The following is a 19,435-nucleotide window of genomic DNA, read 5'->3' as shown; positions in this document are numbered from 1 at the left end:
AACAGGGGAGGGGAACTCGGGCTATATATATATACGAGAAAGTAAAAATGTCAATAAAAAGTTGTTTTTTTCCTACGTGGTCTAGTAAGCCTGCAAGCACAAAGAGATCTGCTCAGGGGAAACTACTCTACAAAAATGTGTACGTAAGACAAACATAGTTCGTTCCCTTATAGTTACAGAAGTATCAAAAGACGGGTAAAAACTAGAAGAAGCAACATCTTTTTACTTTCTCGTAGACCTATATACAAAGTATAGAGAAAGTCTTGTAATCGTGCAAAAAAAAAAAAATCGAGATTTTTACAAATCTCGACGTTTTACGCCTCACTGATACGGAAAAATATAATTTTGCAATCTTGTCCGTATGTCTGTGTGTCTGTCTGTCTGTCTGTGTGTCCGTGTGTAAACACGATAACTTGAGTACCGTTACAGCTAGGTTGATGAAATTTCATATAAAAGTATTTTATCAAAATCATAGATCCGTATCAACTTTTGAGCGATTTCCGATAACCGGAAGTGGTACTTTTCCTACTTTGAATTTTTCAAAAGTCTATAACCTGAGTACTATTTCAGATAGATAAATGAAATTTCACATGTAAGAAAAAGATCTAATTCTCTACCTTCTGTTAAATTTTAAGTAATTTCCGTTGACCGGAAGTAGTAATTTACGCTACTTCCGATTTCTCAAAAAACTAATGTAAATTTTTAAAGTACTAATAATATTGCGCACTATTATGCACTTTTTTATTTGGCGTTCACTTGGTGTGCTATTCTTTTGTCTACGAGATTTTATTCTATTTTTAAAACTTTAAGTATTTAAAATGGATTAAAAATCATGTCTATAGCCCGAGTTTCCATCCCCTGTTATTTTATCCTAATATATAAAAGACCATGTGCGCACTTCTCTCTCTCTGTCCGCAAAATATTTTTCGCCGGACATCACGTCAGAATCGGCAGCGATACATGGAGAACTTGATACGAATTTTTGTTGAAAATAATATGGTAGATGTTTTAAATGTATAACCACAATTTTAGTTAAAGAAGCAAAATAAAAAATAAAGGCATATTCGAATGTAGAAAAACAGTTTTAATTATGCAACAGGAAAAGTGTTTATAGTTGTGAAAAATAACGCATAAAACAATGACGTCACTCGCCAAATGTTTACACAAAACTCATGGCGACATCTTCCGATTTTAGAATATAAAGAAATGAACGTATAAAATTTAATTTATCTATTTGAATTCTAGATCTGGAGATTTTAGATCTAGACTAGATCTACGGAATAACTAGACGTAGACGCTAAGATCTAGATTTAGACTAGAATCTACTCTAGAATCTATTCTCATAATATATTTTTATTTTAAAAGACAAAAACAACATAACTGCCTTTAAACAGCCGGGTTTTTAACGAAATGTTTTAAATCGCTTGATTTTAAGTCTCTTAGTCAACGAGTGCATTTAATATGGTATGGTTACCATTTAAATCTATAGATCCATACATAAAAACCTAATAAAAATAAATCACTTTAAAAACACGAAGAATACAATTGAATAGTCGAGTTTTTAACGGAATCATTTAAGTCACTTAATCAGTGTGTGCCTGTGTTATGTTAAATGTGTCGGATTTTTAGCTAATTAGTTATTTCTTGCTTCGTCACTAATATCGTTCAAGGTGTAGTAAAGCACATTGCGTTTTGACCAATAACTATTTTATAATTTTCTTTTCTCAAACAAGTACAACATTTTAAAATATATAGGCCTATAATTCACGTGAAACGGGTACCGATGGCTAGTATAAGAATATTCGAGAAAGTTAAGGGGAGATCACTCCCGAATTATTTAGTTTTGTAATCGAAAGCCTTTTGTTATTGAGTTTTGAGCCTACCACCATGAAGTCTTTATTTGCTACTAGTCACTTAACTATAGGCCCACATTAAGTGAAGATACTTTAAACCTATTTGTCTTGTTAAATCACTATACTTAGAATTATGAATATATCATAGCGAAGCAAGCTACAAAGTTCATATGATTATTATAACTTAGTTGAATATTATGATTGCTTTTGTCAATAAACCGGGAGTGATCTCCCCTAAACTTTCTCGAATATCTATATATATAATTCTCTTCTGGGAGCCATTAGAAAACAAGCTGCAAGCGCGCGCCTTGCAGTCCCCTCTCTTCCTCTCTATCGCTACCACCCCCACCCCACCCCACTCAAATGGTCAGGTGAGTTGTAGTTCACGCTAAATATTCACAAAACAATCGTAGAGCATGGTTTGGTGACGGCTATTAGGGGCAGATAATTCAGTTTGTAACTATTTTAAACTTGGAGGAGGTAACTAAGAAGAGGCTGCTTTCACGGGGGGGGGGGGGGGGGGAATGGGGGTTTAGTGTTTTAAAGCAAATATTTTCAGTGGCAGCATTGGTACTGTCGAATTCACAAACAACTAAATAGCGGCGTATGATATGCCGCGGGTCGGCTCGTTCTTATATAAAACAACAGGGGATGGGAACTCCATTTTAAATATTTAAAGTTGTTTTTTTTTTTTTTGCACGATACAAGACTTTCTCTATACTTCGTATATACGAGAAAGTAAAAATGACGTTCATAAATGACGTCACCATTTTGGAGCACTCTAAACTTTCAAGGGGAGGGGAATAAATTTTATGGGGGACGGGCGGACACTGGAAAAAAATATACTTCCTATATACATTCTATTTCGTTCAGGGGGGGGGGTGTAGACCTGATAGAAACTCTGATACTACTGCAGTCGAATTCGCGTTATTATAACAGTTTGTGGAGCGTTATTGTAGCAGTTGATAGATGGTGACTATAGTAGTGGAACTTGAATAAAAAAATAAAACAACACAATATTTGTCAGGTTAGTTGTTCTCAAGAGGGTGTTTCCGCGAACTTTGACCTTTCCATTGGCTGTGATTGTCAACTTCGAATTCAAACATGTCGTCTGTCGAAATAAATAGTAAAAGACAACGCAAAATATATAAATAAGACTGGAGTTTTAGACTATTTACGTTCTTAAATTACAACATTGTGAATATTTGATACAAAAAACACACACACACATACGCAAGCCAGATATGCATGGACTGACTCGGTACCTATAAGTACATGCACACGCGCACACACACTTCCATAAAAACACACACACACACAGGGGTTCGTAAATTTGTGACGGTGTGTGATGAAGGGGGGGGGGGTTCAGATGGTGTGACCCCACCTCCCCCCTACGAGTGTGACGTCATTTATGGACGACCTCTTATTTCTAGTAGGCCCATATATCAATAAACGACGATTTTTTAAAATATTTACCTCCCGCTGTCTATCGTCAACCATAGTTACAGCCAGACTCCGCACCCTCACACACACTTAAATGACGTCACATCTCGCCCTACAGCTACAAATGTTTCTTCGTGGCAGCGCCCATCCCCCCCCCCCCCCCCCAAAAATCAAACTCGCCCACCTCCCCACCCACAGAAGGTATTTTTTTTTTCGTCCTATAGAAAATATATATATTATCCTGCAACAGCCTCCCCCTCCTCGCGGATAATGTATGTCCCCACCTCCACCGAAAAGTTTTAAGTTCCTGCCTACAACTCCCTCACCAATCAAAATTGCAGTGCAATTGATACAATGGAGAGAAGAGGATGATGATAATATAGTATAGATCTATACATTTTATTTAAAATAGGCTAGGCCTAAATAAAATTGTAGCACATAATAATAACTGTTTTCTAGATCTAGACAGTATTTAATAACATTTTTTATTTTATCGTTAATAACTTCCAGAATTTTAATTTTTGCAATTAAAATTTCGGATCACCTAACAAACAACAACAGAAACTAAGAATCTAAGACGTAGAGACGAATTGTATGGGTTTTTTTTAATTTTGAAAAAAAAAAAGCGTACGTAGGCGAATGGTTAACACAATAATAACAAAATGTTTGTTCATTTAGAATCTATGTGATAATAATTTATTTACTATGTTTAGTATTATCAATTAATTACAATTAGAATCTACCGATTGAGAATCATGCTTGAGCTGCTTGATGATGATGATTGAATCATTGATTCAGAATGATTCATGAATGATGATGAATGTATGTTCTAATGTAGATCTAGACGTAGACAACTAGTCTAGAATCTAGCAGGGATAGATTGCTAGATCATGCCAATCATGGTAGTGTGCTTATTTAATTTGAGATCTAGATCTAGATCTAGCAGCACTCTGAGACTATGATAATGATGTGACTCTTCTACTGGGGGGGGGGGGGGGGGGGGGGCAGAAGCTTTTTTCGGGTAGTCAATTAGTAAAATTAACTTAGTTAATAGTTAGATTTAGGGCCTAGGGTATTACTATTACTATTAATTTAAGACAATTTAAGTTAGGCTGTTAGTTCACGGCTTGTTTATATTATCTCATGGCGCAAGCTCTCAAAGCTATTTACCGAGATGTTAGCGCGGTTTCTTTTTCATTAAAGGGTAGAGGGATAAAACCAATGATTTTGAAGCCATCGTCAATTTTAGTAATAAGAATTGCATGTTTCTAATTAATAGTTTTTCTTACTAAATCTAAAATTTACGCAATTTTCAATATAAACATGACCACTGAATAATAGACATCCATATTTAATCCATTAGGCACTAATTTTGAAGTTTTTAGTTCATTTTAAACTAAATTACTTAATTTAATATTTATTGACACTCACTGCCATGGCCAACACACCTCTCCATGACAACTCTTCTTAAGCTTGAACGTAAAGAAAACCACAAATCAGGTTAGACTTTTTAAGTGGCCATGCACCCAGAGTTCCTCACTAGTGATCTCAAATAGCGGTCACGTGGTTTTTAAAAAATAAAAATAAATTGGTTGTGATATGAGAGCCGATCTTATAAAAAAAGTGCCGACAATATTTGCTTTCTTTTTACATAGACTGATAGACTTAATAATGCTTTACTTATATGATCATTTTTGTACTTATATAGTTGATATTTTTCAAATTCTATTAATTTTAATGAAACCAACTTTTGAATTTAGCCTCCGTTCTCCAAACCAAATTTTAAAATGCTTTTCTGGCATATCTAACCCTGCCACCTATTGTTTGTTGTTAAGACACGGAAATCCCGCCATTTTGCGCGTGGTAAACATTTTTAAATTTATTTAGTAGAAGGTCTCTGGAATTTGGCCAAAAAATCGCCGGAAGTCATGCGTCCGGTCCGGACGCCATATTGTTGTTAGCAACCGACCACGCCTCAAAGTTAGCGAGAAATACTACTAATTAAGTCTGTTAATCAAGAATAGTTACATGTACTTTTGACCTAATTTCTTTATCTCACAAGCGGCACTTTAGTGAAAGTAGCTCTGTTTAGTCTTGTGTTAACATGAACTTACATTCAAATAACTTCTAAACTACGCTTTGTATGTTAACCAGCATATGATGCCACAACAGTTCCGAGTCTTAGCTTTCTAATAAACCGGGAGTGATCTCCCCTAAACTTTCTCGAATATTCTTATATAAAATAACAAGGGATGGGAACTCGGGCTATAGACATGATTTTTAATCCATTTTAAATACTTAAAGTTTTAAAAATAGAATAAAATCTCGTAGACAAATTAATTGCACACCAAGTGAACGCCAAATCAAAAAGCGCATAATAGTGCGCAATATTATTAGTACTTTTAAAATTTGCATTAGTTTTTTGAGAAATCGGAAGTAGCGTAAATTACTACTTCCGGTCAACGGAAATTACTCAAAATTTAACAGAAGGTAGAGAATTAGATCTTTTACTTACATGTGAAATTTCATTTATCTATCTGAAATAGTACTCAAGTTATAGGCTTTTTAAAAATTCAAAGTAGAAAAAGTACCACTTCCGGTAATCGGAAATCGCTCAAAAGTTGATACGGATCTACGATTTTGATAAAATACTTATATATGAAATTTCATCAACCTAGCTGTAACGGTACTCAAGTTATCGTGTTTACACACGGACAGACAGACAGACAGACACACAGACATACGGACAAGATTGCAAAATTATGTTTTTCCGTATCAGTGAGGTGTAAAACGTCAAGATTTGTAAAAATCTCGATTTTTTTTTTTGCACGATTACACGACTTTCTCTATACTTCGTATATACGAGAAAGTAAAAATGACAGTCTGGGAATATTTCTCACGTCCATACTTGTGGTCATTATGTCAGAAATATCACCCCCCCCCCATAATGCCATTTTATTATAACCTTTTTGCCAAAAACAAAGCACGGGAAAATGTGTGCTGCACTAAAATCCAATCATTTGGCTAGATTTATTAGTCATGTCGCGTCATATCTAATAATATAATACATTGCGCTTTCCTTATTGATGATTATTTTTATCATTTTTAAAGTAAAAATATGAATAATTAGTTAAGATTGCAGTTTTTGTAACATGGTATACTTACCCTCTGTCAGTTTAAAAAGCATGGCATGTTAATTATGTACAAATATTGTCATAAAACACTACCATTATCCGCCACACCTAGGCCTATACAATACTATACATTATTTTTTTTATTGTTTGTTGATTGTGTTGACTTTTAGCTATCTAAATTCATTTCTAAGATATTTTAATATGCTTCTGTGAAGTTTTATTGAAAAATAACTTGCTTTCTTTAATAAATGCATTGGTTGCTCATGGAATCTCTTACATATTATAGTGACCAATGCTTTTATATGTATTTATTTCGAATTTATTTATATGAATTAGAAAAAAACATACAATTAAAAATATCTGCTTTAAAACTTGATCAGTACTTTATCTTGTTGGATCCTCTTTTGTTATTGAATTAAGTAATCTTTCAATAAATTTTTAATGGCTAAGTTAATATTAGATTAAAAGTAATGCATTGTTGTGTTGCCTTTGAAGATCAATGTATCTAAAACCCTGCAATAAAAGAGGATTGAATTTAGGTTAGAAGATTTTCCACAAACAAATAAATATACATTTAAAAAAAGCTTTTCAATTAAAAAATAAGTTCTTATTTTTTAATTGAAAAGCTCTAGATGCAAATTTAAGAATCCCACCTACAGGTGTTAGAAGACATTTATGGAACACACATAGATGTACAGTAAGGGTAGAATGGGTGGGGGGAGGGCATCAATTTGGATAGTTAGCTGTATGAGTTTGGGGTTTTGGTAAGTTGTAAGGGGTTTGTAACAACGTTAAGCTTTCTACAGCAATGTCAGCAAAAACTAACTTTGATAACAACCTGCCAGCAATTACAGAAGTAGCATTTCAACTATCCAAATCATAAACTAGATAGTAAAATCCTAAACCCTTAACCCTTTCAGGACCAAGGGACACGGGTGTCCCAAATTTTCAAATTATCACCAAATGAAATTGGAATAACATAGAGTTGTTGAATTTGCTTTAAAACATTTATTACATGATAGACTTAATATAAATAAAGTTGCTTTCAGTATATATGAGATAGTTTTGTTGTCATAATTATGGGAACTTTGCATTTTTAGACCACTCGCAAAGCTACAGTTTACATTTTTATATAAAAAATACTAACTGTAACAGAAAGAAATTACTGGCGGTTTTTTAAAGGTTTACTATTTAGGTATTATATTTATATTTGTTTTTCCTAATAGCTTTGCTTGTTTTTTTTTAAAGTAATTTTTTTGTGCTTGGGACATATATGTCCCTACGGTCCGGAAGGGAGCTAACTTTTTTTACAATGTTGCTAAGCATGAGTTTTGGCATTAGAATACAAATAGTTGTAACGCTTTTATTTACTATAACTGAACACAATGCTGTGCAAATACTGTTTATTTACAATAAAGACGATGAAAACAACTTGCTTCTTTATGAAAAAGATGTGAATTTTCTGTAGAAATATGCCGACAAAGTAAGTGTAGAAGCTATAATCAAACGACTTGTTCAAGTCCCAGAGCAGATTGTCACTACTACGATAAGGCCTACACCTTATTCTAGTCATTCTGTTTTGCATGCATTGCATACATCGTCAATGTCACATGCTTTAGTGACTAATATTCCCTCAAATCTGCATGGTCCGCGCAGTATTTGTGAACATGCCGCGCTCGCTGTCATTTCGTAAAATACATGTTACCTTGTATGAGACTTTTAGAACACCGCGCACAAAAAATATACGATGTACACTAGAGTTTTCCCCTCAGATAAGTGTTAATAGTTACAATTACCCCTCCGACATCGCCCCGCCCGATATTACCGCCTCCGAGCAATTACACCTCGTCCAGTTATGGATAAGTTAGGACTAGGGTTAGGTTAGGGTTAGGGCTAGTTTTAGGGTTAAATTTAGAGTTGGAGTTAGGGGTTTTGTTAGGGTTAGCTATAGGCTTGGAGTTTGGGGTTAAGATCAGGGGTCTTCAGCATCGATTGGGGGGGGGGGGGGAGGGGAACTTGAAGGGGTGGTAATGTCCTAGACCCGAAGCTGACACATATCATTTTCATCAATAGAACTAGACTTGCCCACAACATGAACAACCAAACGTTTTTGTGATAATTGAAAATGGAGAATGGAGCAAGATATTATTTTCAACTAGAGGCTTCTGAAAACACAGTTTCCAATAAAAGTTATTGACTATGGTTATAGGAAATTGACAGTAGATGTTGATTGAAATGAACATTCTAATGATTTTAGGCAATCAAATCCATGTTTCATACATTGATAATTTGTTGCCAAGATAATGATTTGTAGTCAAAAAGCCATTTATACCTATATTTGACAAGAATTCAACGCTGGCTACAATGCAAAACCAAGCTTGGATATAGGCAAATGATAGCAAGAGCTCACATTTAGGGATTACATCAAATAAATATAAACTCAAGACCTGTTCGTAGAGGCAATAATTTCACTTCAACCCCACCAGAGGTTGATAAATCAAAGAAAGAAAAACGCAGGAGTTATGCACAATGTGCAACAGAAAAAGATTGAGAACAGAGCGGACAATATGTATTATATCTACCATGTTCGTGTATGTTATATAACATCACGTAACTGCTTCCATATGCCCCATTCATATATGACTATACACTCATAAAGGACATAAATGTGTTCTCAATACTGATATTTTCAATTTCTAATGTACCAGAACAACTAACACACGTTTGATCACTTTTAGGATAAACATATTGACATAACTCACAACATAACCTATTTTCGATAATTTTCCTCTGAGGACCGTAGGGACACATATGTCCCATGTTGTATCTCAAAAACTATTTAAGATATCAGAAAACCGTTAACATTTTTGAAATCTACGTGTCATTTTACTACTAAATGTATGCACAGATATTTGAAATTATGCCTGTAATTCTTGTGGTCCTGAAAGGGTTAAGAGGGCACTCAACAATGTGTCAGTGTAGTGTAGGTTAAGTTTGCTTAAAAAATAATTCTCTAATCAACAAATTTTTTAAAAACTTCTTTAAAGTTTGATGGATAGCCCTACTTAAGATATGTTTTAAAATAGTCCTTTAAAAGTTTCACTTTTTAAAATAATCATGAAGTTGTCTTTGTGTAAGCTAGTATCAGTTGTTGTTATCTTGTCTCCATTCTAATCAAGCATCAGTTCAGTTTTATCTTGTTCGTCACATCATGTGACACTGCAACTTCTGAGCTTAATTATGAATGGAAAATAAAAACATTGCAATATCTGATGATAAATGAACCATTTGAAATGTAGTTATAAATTTTATCTTACTGGAAACAGCCATCATTTAAAGTAAATCATACTTTAAGTAATAATATTAATTTTTAAAAGTTTTAGTCTATGCTTAGAAATGTAAAATGTATTCAAATACATTAACTCAATATTTGTTCTAATTTGGTTGCAAACGCAACTATTGAATAACAGTACATCTTTTATTTTTCTCCTTTTTTCAAACGTGTAATCTACTTCGAGTTTTATATCCAGTTCAAATGACATTTGAATCTCATTCACTAAATGATTTAGCTAGCATGGTATATTAATATCACAACATCCATCCTTCATTGATACCTACTTTTATTGATATTGATGTTAGCCTATGTTAATAGTAATCTTTATTCACCTTAAGCTTGTTCTTATTCAACCAGGTCCTATTAATTAAAATACATGCCATCCATTTCTAAAAAGTATTTCTCTATAGATATAGTTTGAAATTTCTACCATCCCAGTGTTTCTTTCAGACCTTTTTCTTCAGGGAAGCACTTAAAACTTTTGGGGAGGGGGGGAAGGACTAGAATTTCCAGGGGCGTGGGTGGAGATGGACGAACATATTTACTATATAAATTCTATTTTGTTTGGGGGGGGGGGGCACTGCTGCCATCTGGCAGGTCAACCAACAAAATTTACATTACACTAGCTAGTTTTTTAACTTCGGTTTTGTTCCTTCAACTTGTTTTAATGCATATTGATATATGAATTATTTAAGCCATTATGAAAAATGCATATTTGAAAGGTAAATAGCAAGAGCTAATGCATTTTATTTTGCTCAATAAAAATACATATTGTGATAAGAAGACTCATTGCATTATTCATATTTTTTACAGAAACCAACCATCCCATGAGCTGTGAAACAGATATATACGGTTAGCATTATTGTTGTTAATTTTTTTCTTCACTGCTCTTAAAGAGGTGTAAAAAAAATTATTTTTTTTTAATTTAATTTTTAAAATTAAGAAAAGTACAACTGCAATCTTTTATAACACTAAATAAAATTGAATGAGGGTTTTTTAAATGTACATTTCATGTTTTCACCAGTTATAATGGCATAATGTCTTTGATTGTAGCCTGAAAATGATGGTGCATTATGAGACCCCTATCAACAATGAGTCGGATGATGAAGATGTTGAGCTGTCGAGAACGGAGCTGGTTTATTCACAACTGTACGCCAGAGGTCCCAAGTGGCCACGAGTCATTGGGGTTGTAGAGATCATAGCTGGGTTTATTATAACTATACTAGGTAAGTCAATGGTGAAATATTTGGTTTTTGTTAAGTATGCTAAACGCTGTTGCATTTATTATAACTTTACTGTTGATTGTGAATGATTTGAGCTTTTTAAAAAATAAATTTGTAATAATTGGTCTATGTGTGGCTATGCTAAGATACTTAATATAGAGGACATTGGTCATACATGAGTTGTTTGGTTTGTAGGAAAGCAGCTCATATAAACAGCTATGCAAATGATTATTGCTTTTGTTGTTTAAATAGCTCCTTGTTGCTTTTGCATTGGAAAGTGAAAATATTCAATGGCTATTTGATTAAGTTACTGTTATAAACTGACATAAATGTTGTTAAATTTCTTAAAGTCAATATATTTAGACAAAATTTTTATTTATGTTTTCCTATGTAACAAAACTATGTAATTTGCTATGTAAATTAATTTGTAAATTTTTATCATAACTTTGAAATCACTGTTGTAAATATATTGGTAATTTAAAATATCAAATCAAAATTTCATCCAACCAATTTTTAAAAAAAAATTTTGAGTTAATATTTGATGAAATAACTGTACCTAGATAGATGAAATAACTGTACCTTGATAGATAAAATAACTGTACCTTGATTGATAAAATAACTGTGCTCCCTTGATAGATAAAATAACTGTGCTGTACCTTGGTTGATAAAATAACTGTACCTAGGTTGATAAAAAGTGGTCGGCATGGTCGAGTCGGTAAAGTTTAATGTTGCCAAACCAAAAAGTCTCGACTTTGAACCCTTGGGCAGATGAGGCTCGCTAACAGGGGACAGCCACTCTTCAAGGAGAGACAACTCCAAAATTTAACAACTGCTGCCTTGTAGTTTGTTCTTAGTTGGACAAAGGCTATGGAAGCAAATCCAAAAAGAAAAGCAGGCTGAAATCAGAGTCAATGGCCTCAATTGCGCGTAACCAGGGGGATCCCTTCCAACACTAAAATTAAGAACGAAGAAGAAGAAGAAAGGTTGATAAAATAACTGTAACTTGGTTGACTTTTCACTCAGGTGTGACAGAAGTATTCATTCTGCCATTACTGGAGAGTCGTGGCTCTGAGAATCTCATTGTCTTTGAAAAAGAAAATTGTTTTGGTGTTTCCATACTTGCAGGGCTTACTGTAAGTTTGTTAAAATTTAATCAAAACCTGTACTGTATACATGCTAATTTAGTAAGGTAGCCTCTAACGTTGAGTTAGATAAATATATATATATAGTTTTTTTTAATGAACATAATTCATGTCAATATCATGAAGGCTTAAATAATTTTTCAGCTAGTCAGCTGCTTTTTTATTTAAATTTCTTTCTTTTCTAATTTATTTTTGATATTTTGAGAATTAGTTAAGATTGTTTCACTACTGTAAACTCCCAATATTTTCACTATTTTTCTCAACTCAGTTCTGTTACAGCTGTCTTGTAAACACTTGCTATATTTCCAGATGGTTCTAACGGGTAGTACAGTGATAAGGGCCACTATGTCCAGGAGAGATACTACAGTAAGAAATTTTTTTTGTTTGTCTTTTTTTTTTATTTTCACATAAATCATTTACTCGTGAAATAAGATAATCTATAACCTATTTTTGGAAGTGTTTTTTAAATTTTCATCTTTTTTTTTCCTATAGGTTGTAAGGTTTTTCAACTTGACAATTTTATGTCTTCTTGTGTATGCTGGGCTTACACTATTTCTTGTGACTGCTTATGCCAAAGGCTGGACAACGGTAGACCATTATCAGGTAATAACAATGTATTTTTACAGACAAATTTAGTTGATAACTAACATTAAGAGCTATTTATAAATACGTTTTTACTGAAAACTTCAGAGAATCACATTCATGAGTGGCTTTTTAATTAAATGGTAACAACTGCAGTTCAATAAATTTGCAAAGTTTAACACTCCTTTCTTTATTTCAAAGTCTTTCAATATAAGAAATGATATACTTGTTTTGGTTTAAAAATATGTAGGCTGCAAAAACACTGCTCTGCACACAAGATTTGTATTTTAACACAACTCTCTTTCTCTCTGTTCCTTCTGCCGTGGATAATATTTTTCTATTAGTTCCCACATTCCAAAGATCATATTACCTTGTATGTAAATCTGATATGGCTTTAAAAATATTGTGCTATAGAAGTATATGACTGCAAAAAAAAAAATGTTTTAGTCAACGCCTGCATTTGGACTCAATGTTAGTCAGACTACCAGTGTTTACAATAACAGCTGTTAAATCTGTCACTCCAGATCAGGTTTAAATTATTTGATCGAGGTTTTAATTTATAAATGTGTAACTTATTATTAGTGCAGTGAATAGTTAAAGCCATTTTTTTGCATTTGATAACTTTACTACCTACCATTGTTTGATATAAACTTATGTGCCTGAGAATGAGAAAATGGAAAATTCCAATAGTACATGTCAGAAGATCAGGATAGGAAAATGGAAAAGCTTGCCTCTGGGGCAGTCATTATTTATTTCATAAGTCGTTATTTAGATTTTAGACATCTTACACATTTTTTTTTTAAATCCAGTCATACAAATATTTTTTAAAATGAACAAAGGGACATTGAGATAAGTAAAGTTTTGGTTTAAGTATCCTCTTAGTTGACTGTAAATGGTTTGTTTTATTAAGTATCCTCTTAGTTGACTGTAAAAATATTTCATCCCCAGCCTGGCAGCAGAATTGCAGAAGTTCATTTCTTCGTCACAGTGTTCTCAATTCTAGGGCTGATATTCGCAGTGACTGGATTTGTCCAGTATTTCAGTGTCATTTGCTGCGGGCCAACCCCTGTGTGGCTGCCCTGGGTTCAGTTTTGTTGTGGATGTTGTTATAACCGGGTAATTATCATTTGTATTTTATTTTGAAGTTGTTGTCATAATTTATATAACATGCTCATTGAGTTGGACAAAAATAATTTTTGTGGATTGTTGTATATAAATATTTTATATCTGTGTGATTATTAATTTTCATTTAAAAACTGTTAATGCTGTCTTGTATATGCTAGAAATTTTATTTTTATTTTGTTTAACATAGCATCCAATTAACAAGTTTTAATTACAAAATTTAATTTATTAGCTTATTAGCTTATATAAAGAGAGGTTGAGATAATTATTTAATAATTAAGTATTTTCTTTTTTAATAAGTATAAATTTTCTGGCACACATTCATGTGAAAGACATGAGGAAATGGGTGTTATGTGAAAGATATAGCATTAAAAAAATTAGAGCTATTTCAAGCCCGTTAGCATGTACAATGATATAGATTTAGTGATTGTTGACATAACATTACATTGAAATTAATAGCACTTGACATGTTAAAATATTGAAACAAGATTGTGTGGACTGCTGGTGAAAGATATACTACCCCTGTGATTTGTACAAAAGTCAATTAGAGCACCATGCAAAGAATACCCCTTTTTAAAAAGCATTTTTTTTGTAAACCTAGCATCTACCAACTTGGATTTAATTTTGTTTGCAGTCTGATAAAGCAGAAGATTCAGGTAGCTCAAATATAACCTACCATCCACTTCAAACCCTCCCCCACCCCCTCAAATTTTTAGATTGTTTTAAGTACAATGATGGTTTTAAAAAGAGAATAGTGAAACATATAACTTAATGACGTTTATTGCTAATTTAAAAGTTATACTGCAAATGCTCACAGTATAACTGTTTAAAAGAAAGTTGCGTTTTGTCAAAAAAATTTCCCCAGCATCTGTCAAAAACTTCCTAAAACATTACCTCCCTTGCTATTATATTTTTTATGATACTTATGTTATAAAATATAAATCCAGTATCAGGTCATTCACCTCAGATAAACAGGTGAGTTAAGGTTTAAAAAGATGTGGGCACATTTTATTTTAGTATAGTAAGCCTATATTTGTCAGTGCCATATTATTTAAAATGTCATTGTCCAACTAACATTGGAGATGGAAAACTCTTCAAATATAGTATATTTACATGTGCTTTGCTTGAAATAACTGTTATATAACTTTAATAAACATATGCAATTGGCCTTTGTAGTTGGGGTAAAATTACCTGACGGTCTATAGGGCAAGTGAAGTAGAGTTCACTTGTTTCTATGACCTCAGCATAGTAAGGGATAGTGTGGTCAGCACTATGCCCAGCCGCCTTTACTTTCCCTAACATGAGTTATGTACCCATCAGAGTTGGGTGGATTCAGGAACAGTCTTCTGACTTGAACCCAGATTCGAACTCGAGACTTATGGATTAGCAGTCCAGCTCTCTACCGCTAGACCACTCCGTCCCTCGTGTAGTTAGGGAGGATCCTGCAAATCAGGAACTGAGGATAGGATAGGGGCCAAATAAGTAAGTAGGACTATGGCCCTCATCATTTCACTTGACGTAATAGTATGGACTGAAATTTACAAATAGTTTAATGATGAAGCTTTGTATAGTAAACTCAACTAGTTTAAATCACAAGATTTTTTAAAAACTTTGTGCTCTAGAGTTATGAGATTTCCTAATAAAATGTTATTTCAGAACTATAGACTACTCCATAGACTTGTAGAAACTGCAAAAATTGTCTACTTGGCCTTGCCTTACCTGCATATTGAGAATAAATGTAGTTAGCTTACTTTCATTTTGCTTCTGTTCTACCATAGTTTTTACTCTACTCCTAGTGTGTAATACAAGCTTCCTTGCTCAAAACCTGATGTGTAGTACTCTTTACATATCTTTTTAACTAGTTGCATGAATGTATTTCTTTAATTTAACAAAAATGTCAAATGAGGGATAAAATATATACTTCAGTAAACTATATATAAGGCTTTTCATGTAAATATTTACTTGCTTTTGTCATATCCTCTGCTTCATTATCTTTATGCCAATATATCCCTGCCCTCCAGTTGAAAATTTAGTCATTAATTTCATATAAGCTTATTTTTTGTTAAGTAAGATATTTGATTTTTAAAATTTCTTCATAGTTCTGACACATTAGGACACATTGTTTAACTGTATGAATATATATACACCTCACCACTTAGTAACAATAATTTTAGAACAAAGACTCTTGCAATAGGACTTACCACACGATAACAGATTAAATGCTGGTTCATATATTATAATTCACTTTCATAGCCTTGATTAATTAGTTAGATATTTGCCCTAAACCTTTTCAAGCACTTGAAATTTGCTTGTCATATAATTTGCTTTGTAACTTTTAGTATATCAACATTGTTTATTGATTAAATAAATATATACTAGGCCTATATGTTGAGATTTTATAATAAATTAGATAACCCTTTATTTTCGGGGACAGCAGAGTTGAGTTGTATTTGTGATTACAAGTTTTAACTTGACCAGTCTATAGCCCATTCCCTGTCCAGCCAGTTCTGATGGGTACCTGGCATAAAGATGATTGCACAATTCCTTCTTATGAATAGGTCAGACACATAATCTTATAAACCTTTTTTTAGGTCTGCATGGGTACCTTACTTTACCATCTGTATTTCTAAAAAATTGCCTACACTATAAAGACAGTTGCACTAGTAGTGAATTCTTGTGCCACTGTCAGAAATGTCCATATAATACTTGTTGAATCATTATAAAACACTTTTTTGTGTATAAATCAGTATTAGAACTAAGATCAGATTGAAATAATCCACTCAAAAAAAGGGGGAATCAATATGTCATTTTCTGCCTAAAATTCGATTTTGTAGTGTTTTTGCTTTTTTTGTCCATGATGGTATTTATTTCTAACTTTAAAATTATTATTTTTCAATTTGAACAGAGATGGCGCATGATGTCGCTGGATGACTCTTTAAGAGAAGAATTCATTTCCAACAATGAACCAATATAGCTTGAATACTAAAGTCAGTGAGCTTTTTAAAATGTTTGGATCTACTGTGGTTGAACACATCCCATCTTTATATTTTACCAGAATAATTCCTGATATTATTAAACATAAATATGTTTAAAATTGTAAAAAGTACTGTATCAAAATTTCTGACATGACAATATTATATATTGTTATACAAAAGTTGTTGAATTTTATACACATGCTTCCATTGTAGAGTACTCTGATTATAATAATTTATTAATTTATGCAATAAGCATATAGAATTAAATAATTCAGCATTTTTGCAGTCAATTAAACATTGCTATAGCTATATATTTTGGGCTCCTACATTTAATGATGTATTAGCCTTGACTACCTAATCAGTCAATAATTTGATTTAAAGATACTTAGTTGTATTCATTACTAATCTTTTAACCATGCCATATTGGTTTTATTGTGATTACAAATACAGTGTTTCTTTCTAGCCTTAATAATTTCCATAAAATAGTATTGAATTTCTTATGAATACAGTGTTTCTTCATTACTTTATGTACTGTGGACTGTTCATTCAAAAATACTATTGAAAATATAGGAATTTTTTATTTGCTAGATCCTGGGGTATAGTGCCAAAAAAATAGTTGCACCTACCTAATCCTAATGTACAGCAATTTATAGATTTGATGAATTTGTATTTTAAATTTAAAAGATACATGAAAAATATAAAAACTAGCTTTATAAGAAATTATACATCATAAATTCCATTTATAGAAAAAAGCTCTATATTATATTTAAAGTAAGTGGTGTATTTATTCATGCACAAAGAGAACTGTTTGTAGCCGAAGTAGTGGAAGTTTCGTCTGCTGCAAAAAATTCTAGCTAATAAGTGTTATAACTACTATAATGTCCTTACTTTACCGATATTCACTATTCTAGGGTTTACTGTAAAATGGAACAGAACACTATAAATAAGTGAGGAACACTGTATCTCGTTACAAATAAATGTAGTTAAGAGAGTTATTTACCCTTGGATTAGTGCTGCTATACCACATTGTTATAGCTAGTCTAAATTGAAAGTTTGGTATATTTGTATTATGGACATACCAGTAATATGATGAGACATCATGTGACTACAGCTATACAGAGCTGAATTATTGTAAGGGCTGTTTGTTTTATTACTGTTTGCTGTGAATGTAATTTTTTAAATTTACTTGGTAATTCATTGTTCAGTCTTATGAAATGTCTAGAAAAATAATCAGAATCTATTGTTTCATAACATTTTTCGTTTTAATTGTTGTGAACATATAATTTTGATGATTATAAAACAGATGACAGCTTAGTTGTGTTTTAAAAATTGTTGATATTATAGAAGTTTTTCTTGTGTGTACTTGATTATGTTTTTGAATTTTTAATCTAACATCATTAATACTGAATTAGCTATTATTTTTCAACCACAGAGCTCAAAATTTGCATTAATTTTATCTCCAAACTGAAATGTGTTCTTTTAACAACAAAACTTTGACACAAATTTTGCTCTTGTAGCTCACAATTACAGTCAACACAAATATCAACACCACCAGTCATCTTGTTCTGTTTCATCTGAACTGATCATTTCATTATGTACCACCTGAAATAGTGGCTGATTCAATTTTTCATTTTTTTTTACCTCTGTCAGATAAAATTGTTATGGTCAAAATAAAATTGAATACTACAAATTATAAATGAAACCTGTGATTTTGATTTAAAAATTTTTTGCCTCGTGATCAAGGGTTTTTACTCTTCGTTAATACACTATGTACATAAGTTTGCTTGTTTCTAAATGCTAATACGGTTAACTGGAAAAAAGTAAATATTTAAAAAAAATATATTCCCATTAGTCTAAAACTGATTTGTATTACTATAAATCATTTTTATAAACATTTGTAAATAATGTCATAGTTTTTTATGAAATTTAATTGCAAAAAATCTTTTTTTTTTGTTTTTCTGTGATAGTTTGTATAATTTTTTTTTTAAATGTGCATGCTTAATAATTCAGCTTGATTTTTTAAATTTGGTTTTTTGTTAGCCTTTTCAGTCTTAGACTGCAAATGTAGCTTCTCTTCATGTGAATCAATATTTTATTTGGGATTTAGTTACCCTTATCTGGCATATGAAACTTTAAAATTTGCTAAACCAATAAAAACTAGTCACACTCTTCTTTTTACTGTTACCTAGTTTACCAATTCTTGGCTCAGAATTTCTCCTACAATTTCTAGAAGAAAACACTTCACTTTTAAAAATATGTCTGTCAAGAATTTATGCAACATTATTGGTATTGAAATCTATTAAAATATTCAATATGAGCTGTTCAGATTTTTTCAATAGATATTTCTTTCATGCCTATTATTTTTTCTTTAATGTATATGTACATTGCTTAACAGTGCTACTGTCCTACGTAACTAAAACACTTGTCATAGGTAATACTTTCATCTTACTGTAGTGTAACGTCATTCTCTTACATTTTAAATGTGTAATTATGAACATTAAATATTTTTAAAATTATCTATCTTGCAAAATAAAAATTTTTGTATGTGGAAATAATTGGGTCAAGAATAATTCAATACAGTGTTTTTACAACATGCTGCCCCAAACAATCTTTCAAGTACAATGTAT

The 19,435-nt window shown here is 32.2% G+C and overlaps 1 protein-coding gene across 8 annotated transcripts in view; it reads left to right on the top strand.

Annotated features, from left to right (window-relative positions):
- The window catches only part of LOC131950636 (uncharacterized), a 34,369-nt gene extending 15,684 nt beyond the window's left edge, over positions 1-18,685 (top strand). Inside the window, exons 1-9 of one of the 8 annotated variants that reach the window (XM_059312849.1) lie at positions 3,850-3,923; positions 10,578-10,616; positions 10,818-10,990; positions 12,011-12,120; positions 12,439-12,495; positions 12,622-12,732; positions 13,660-13,827; positions 14,781-14,808; positions 16,739-18,685. In XM_059312849.1, coding sequence (XP_059168832.1) covers positions 10,825-10,990; positions 12,011-12,120; positions 12,439-12,495; positions 12,622-12,732; positions 13,660-13,827; positions 14,781-14,804 — 636 coding nt within the window. In that variant the 5' untranslated portion in view covers positions 3,850-3,923; positions 10,578-10,616; positions 10,818-10,824 and the 3' untranslated portion in view covers positions 14,805-14,808; positions 16,739-18,685. Of the gene's footprint in view, positions 1-120; positions 140-3,843; positions 3,924-4,179; positions 4,199-9,705; positions 9,769-10,577; positions 10,617-10,817; positions 10,991-12,010; positions 12,121-12,438; positions 12,496-12,621; positions 12,733-13,659; positions 13,828-14,467; positions 14,490-14,780; positions 14,809-16,738 lie in introns of those variants that run through there. The other 7 variants (XM_059312848.1, XM_059312847.1, XM_059312842.1 and 4 more) reach the window with 7 other exon arrangements.
- Positions 18,686-19,435: the final 750 nt, after the last annotated feature.

Source organism: Physella acuta, unplaced genomic scaffold (assembly GCF_028476545.2).
Source record: "Physella acuta isolate Inbredline_101_S28 unplaced genomic scaffold, ASM2847654v3 ptg000774l, whole genome shotgun sequence".
NCBI classification, from domain to species: Eukaryota; Metazoa; Mollusca; class Gastropoda; family Physidae; genus Physella; species Physella acuta.
Note: the sequence above shows the minus strand (reverse complement) of the source record. Positions and strands in the feature narration are given on the sequence as shown.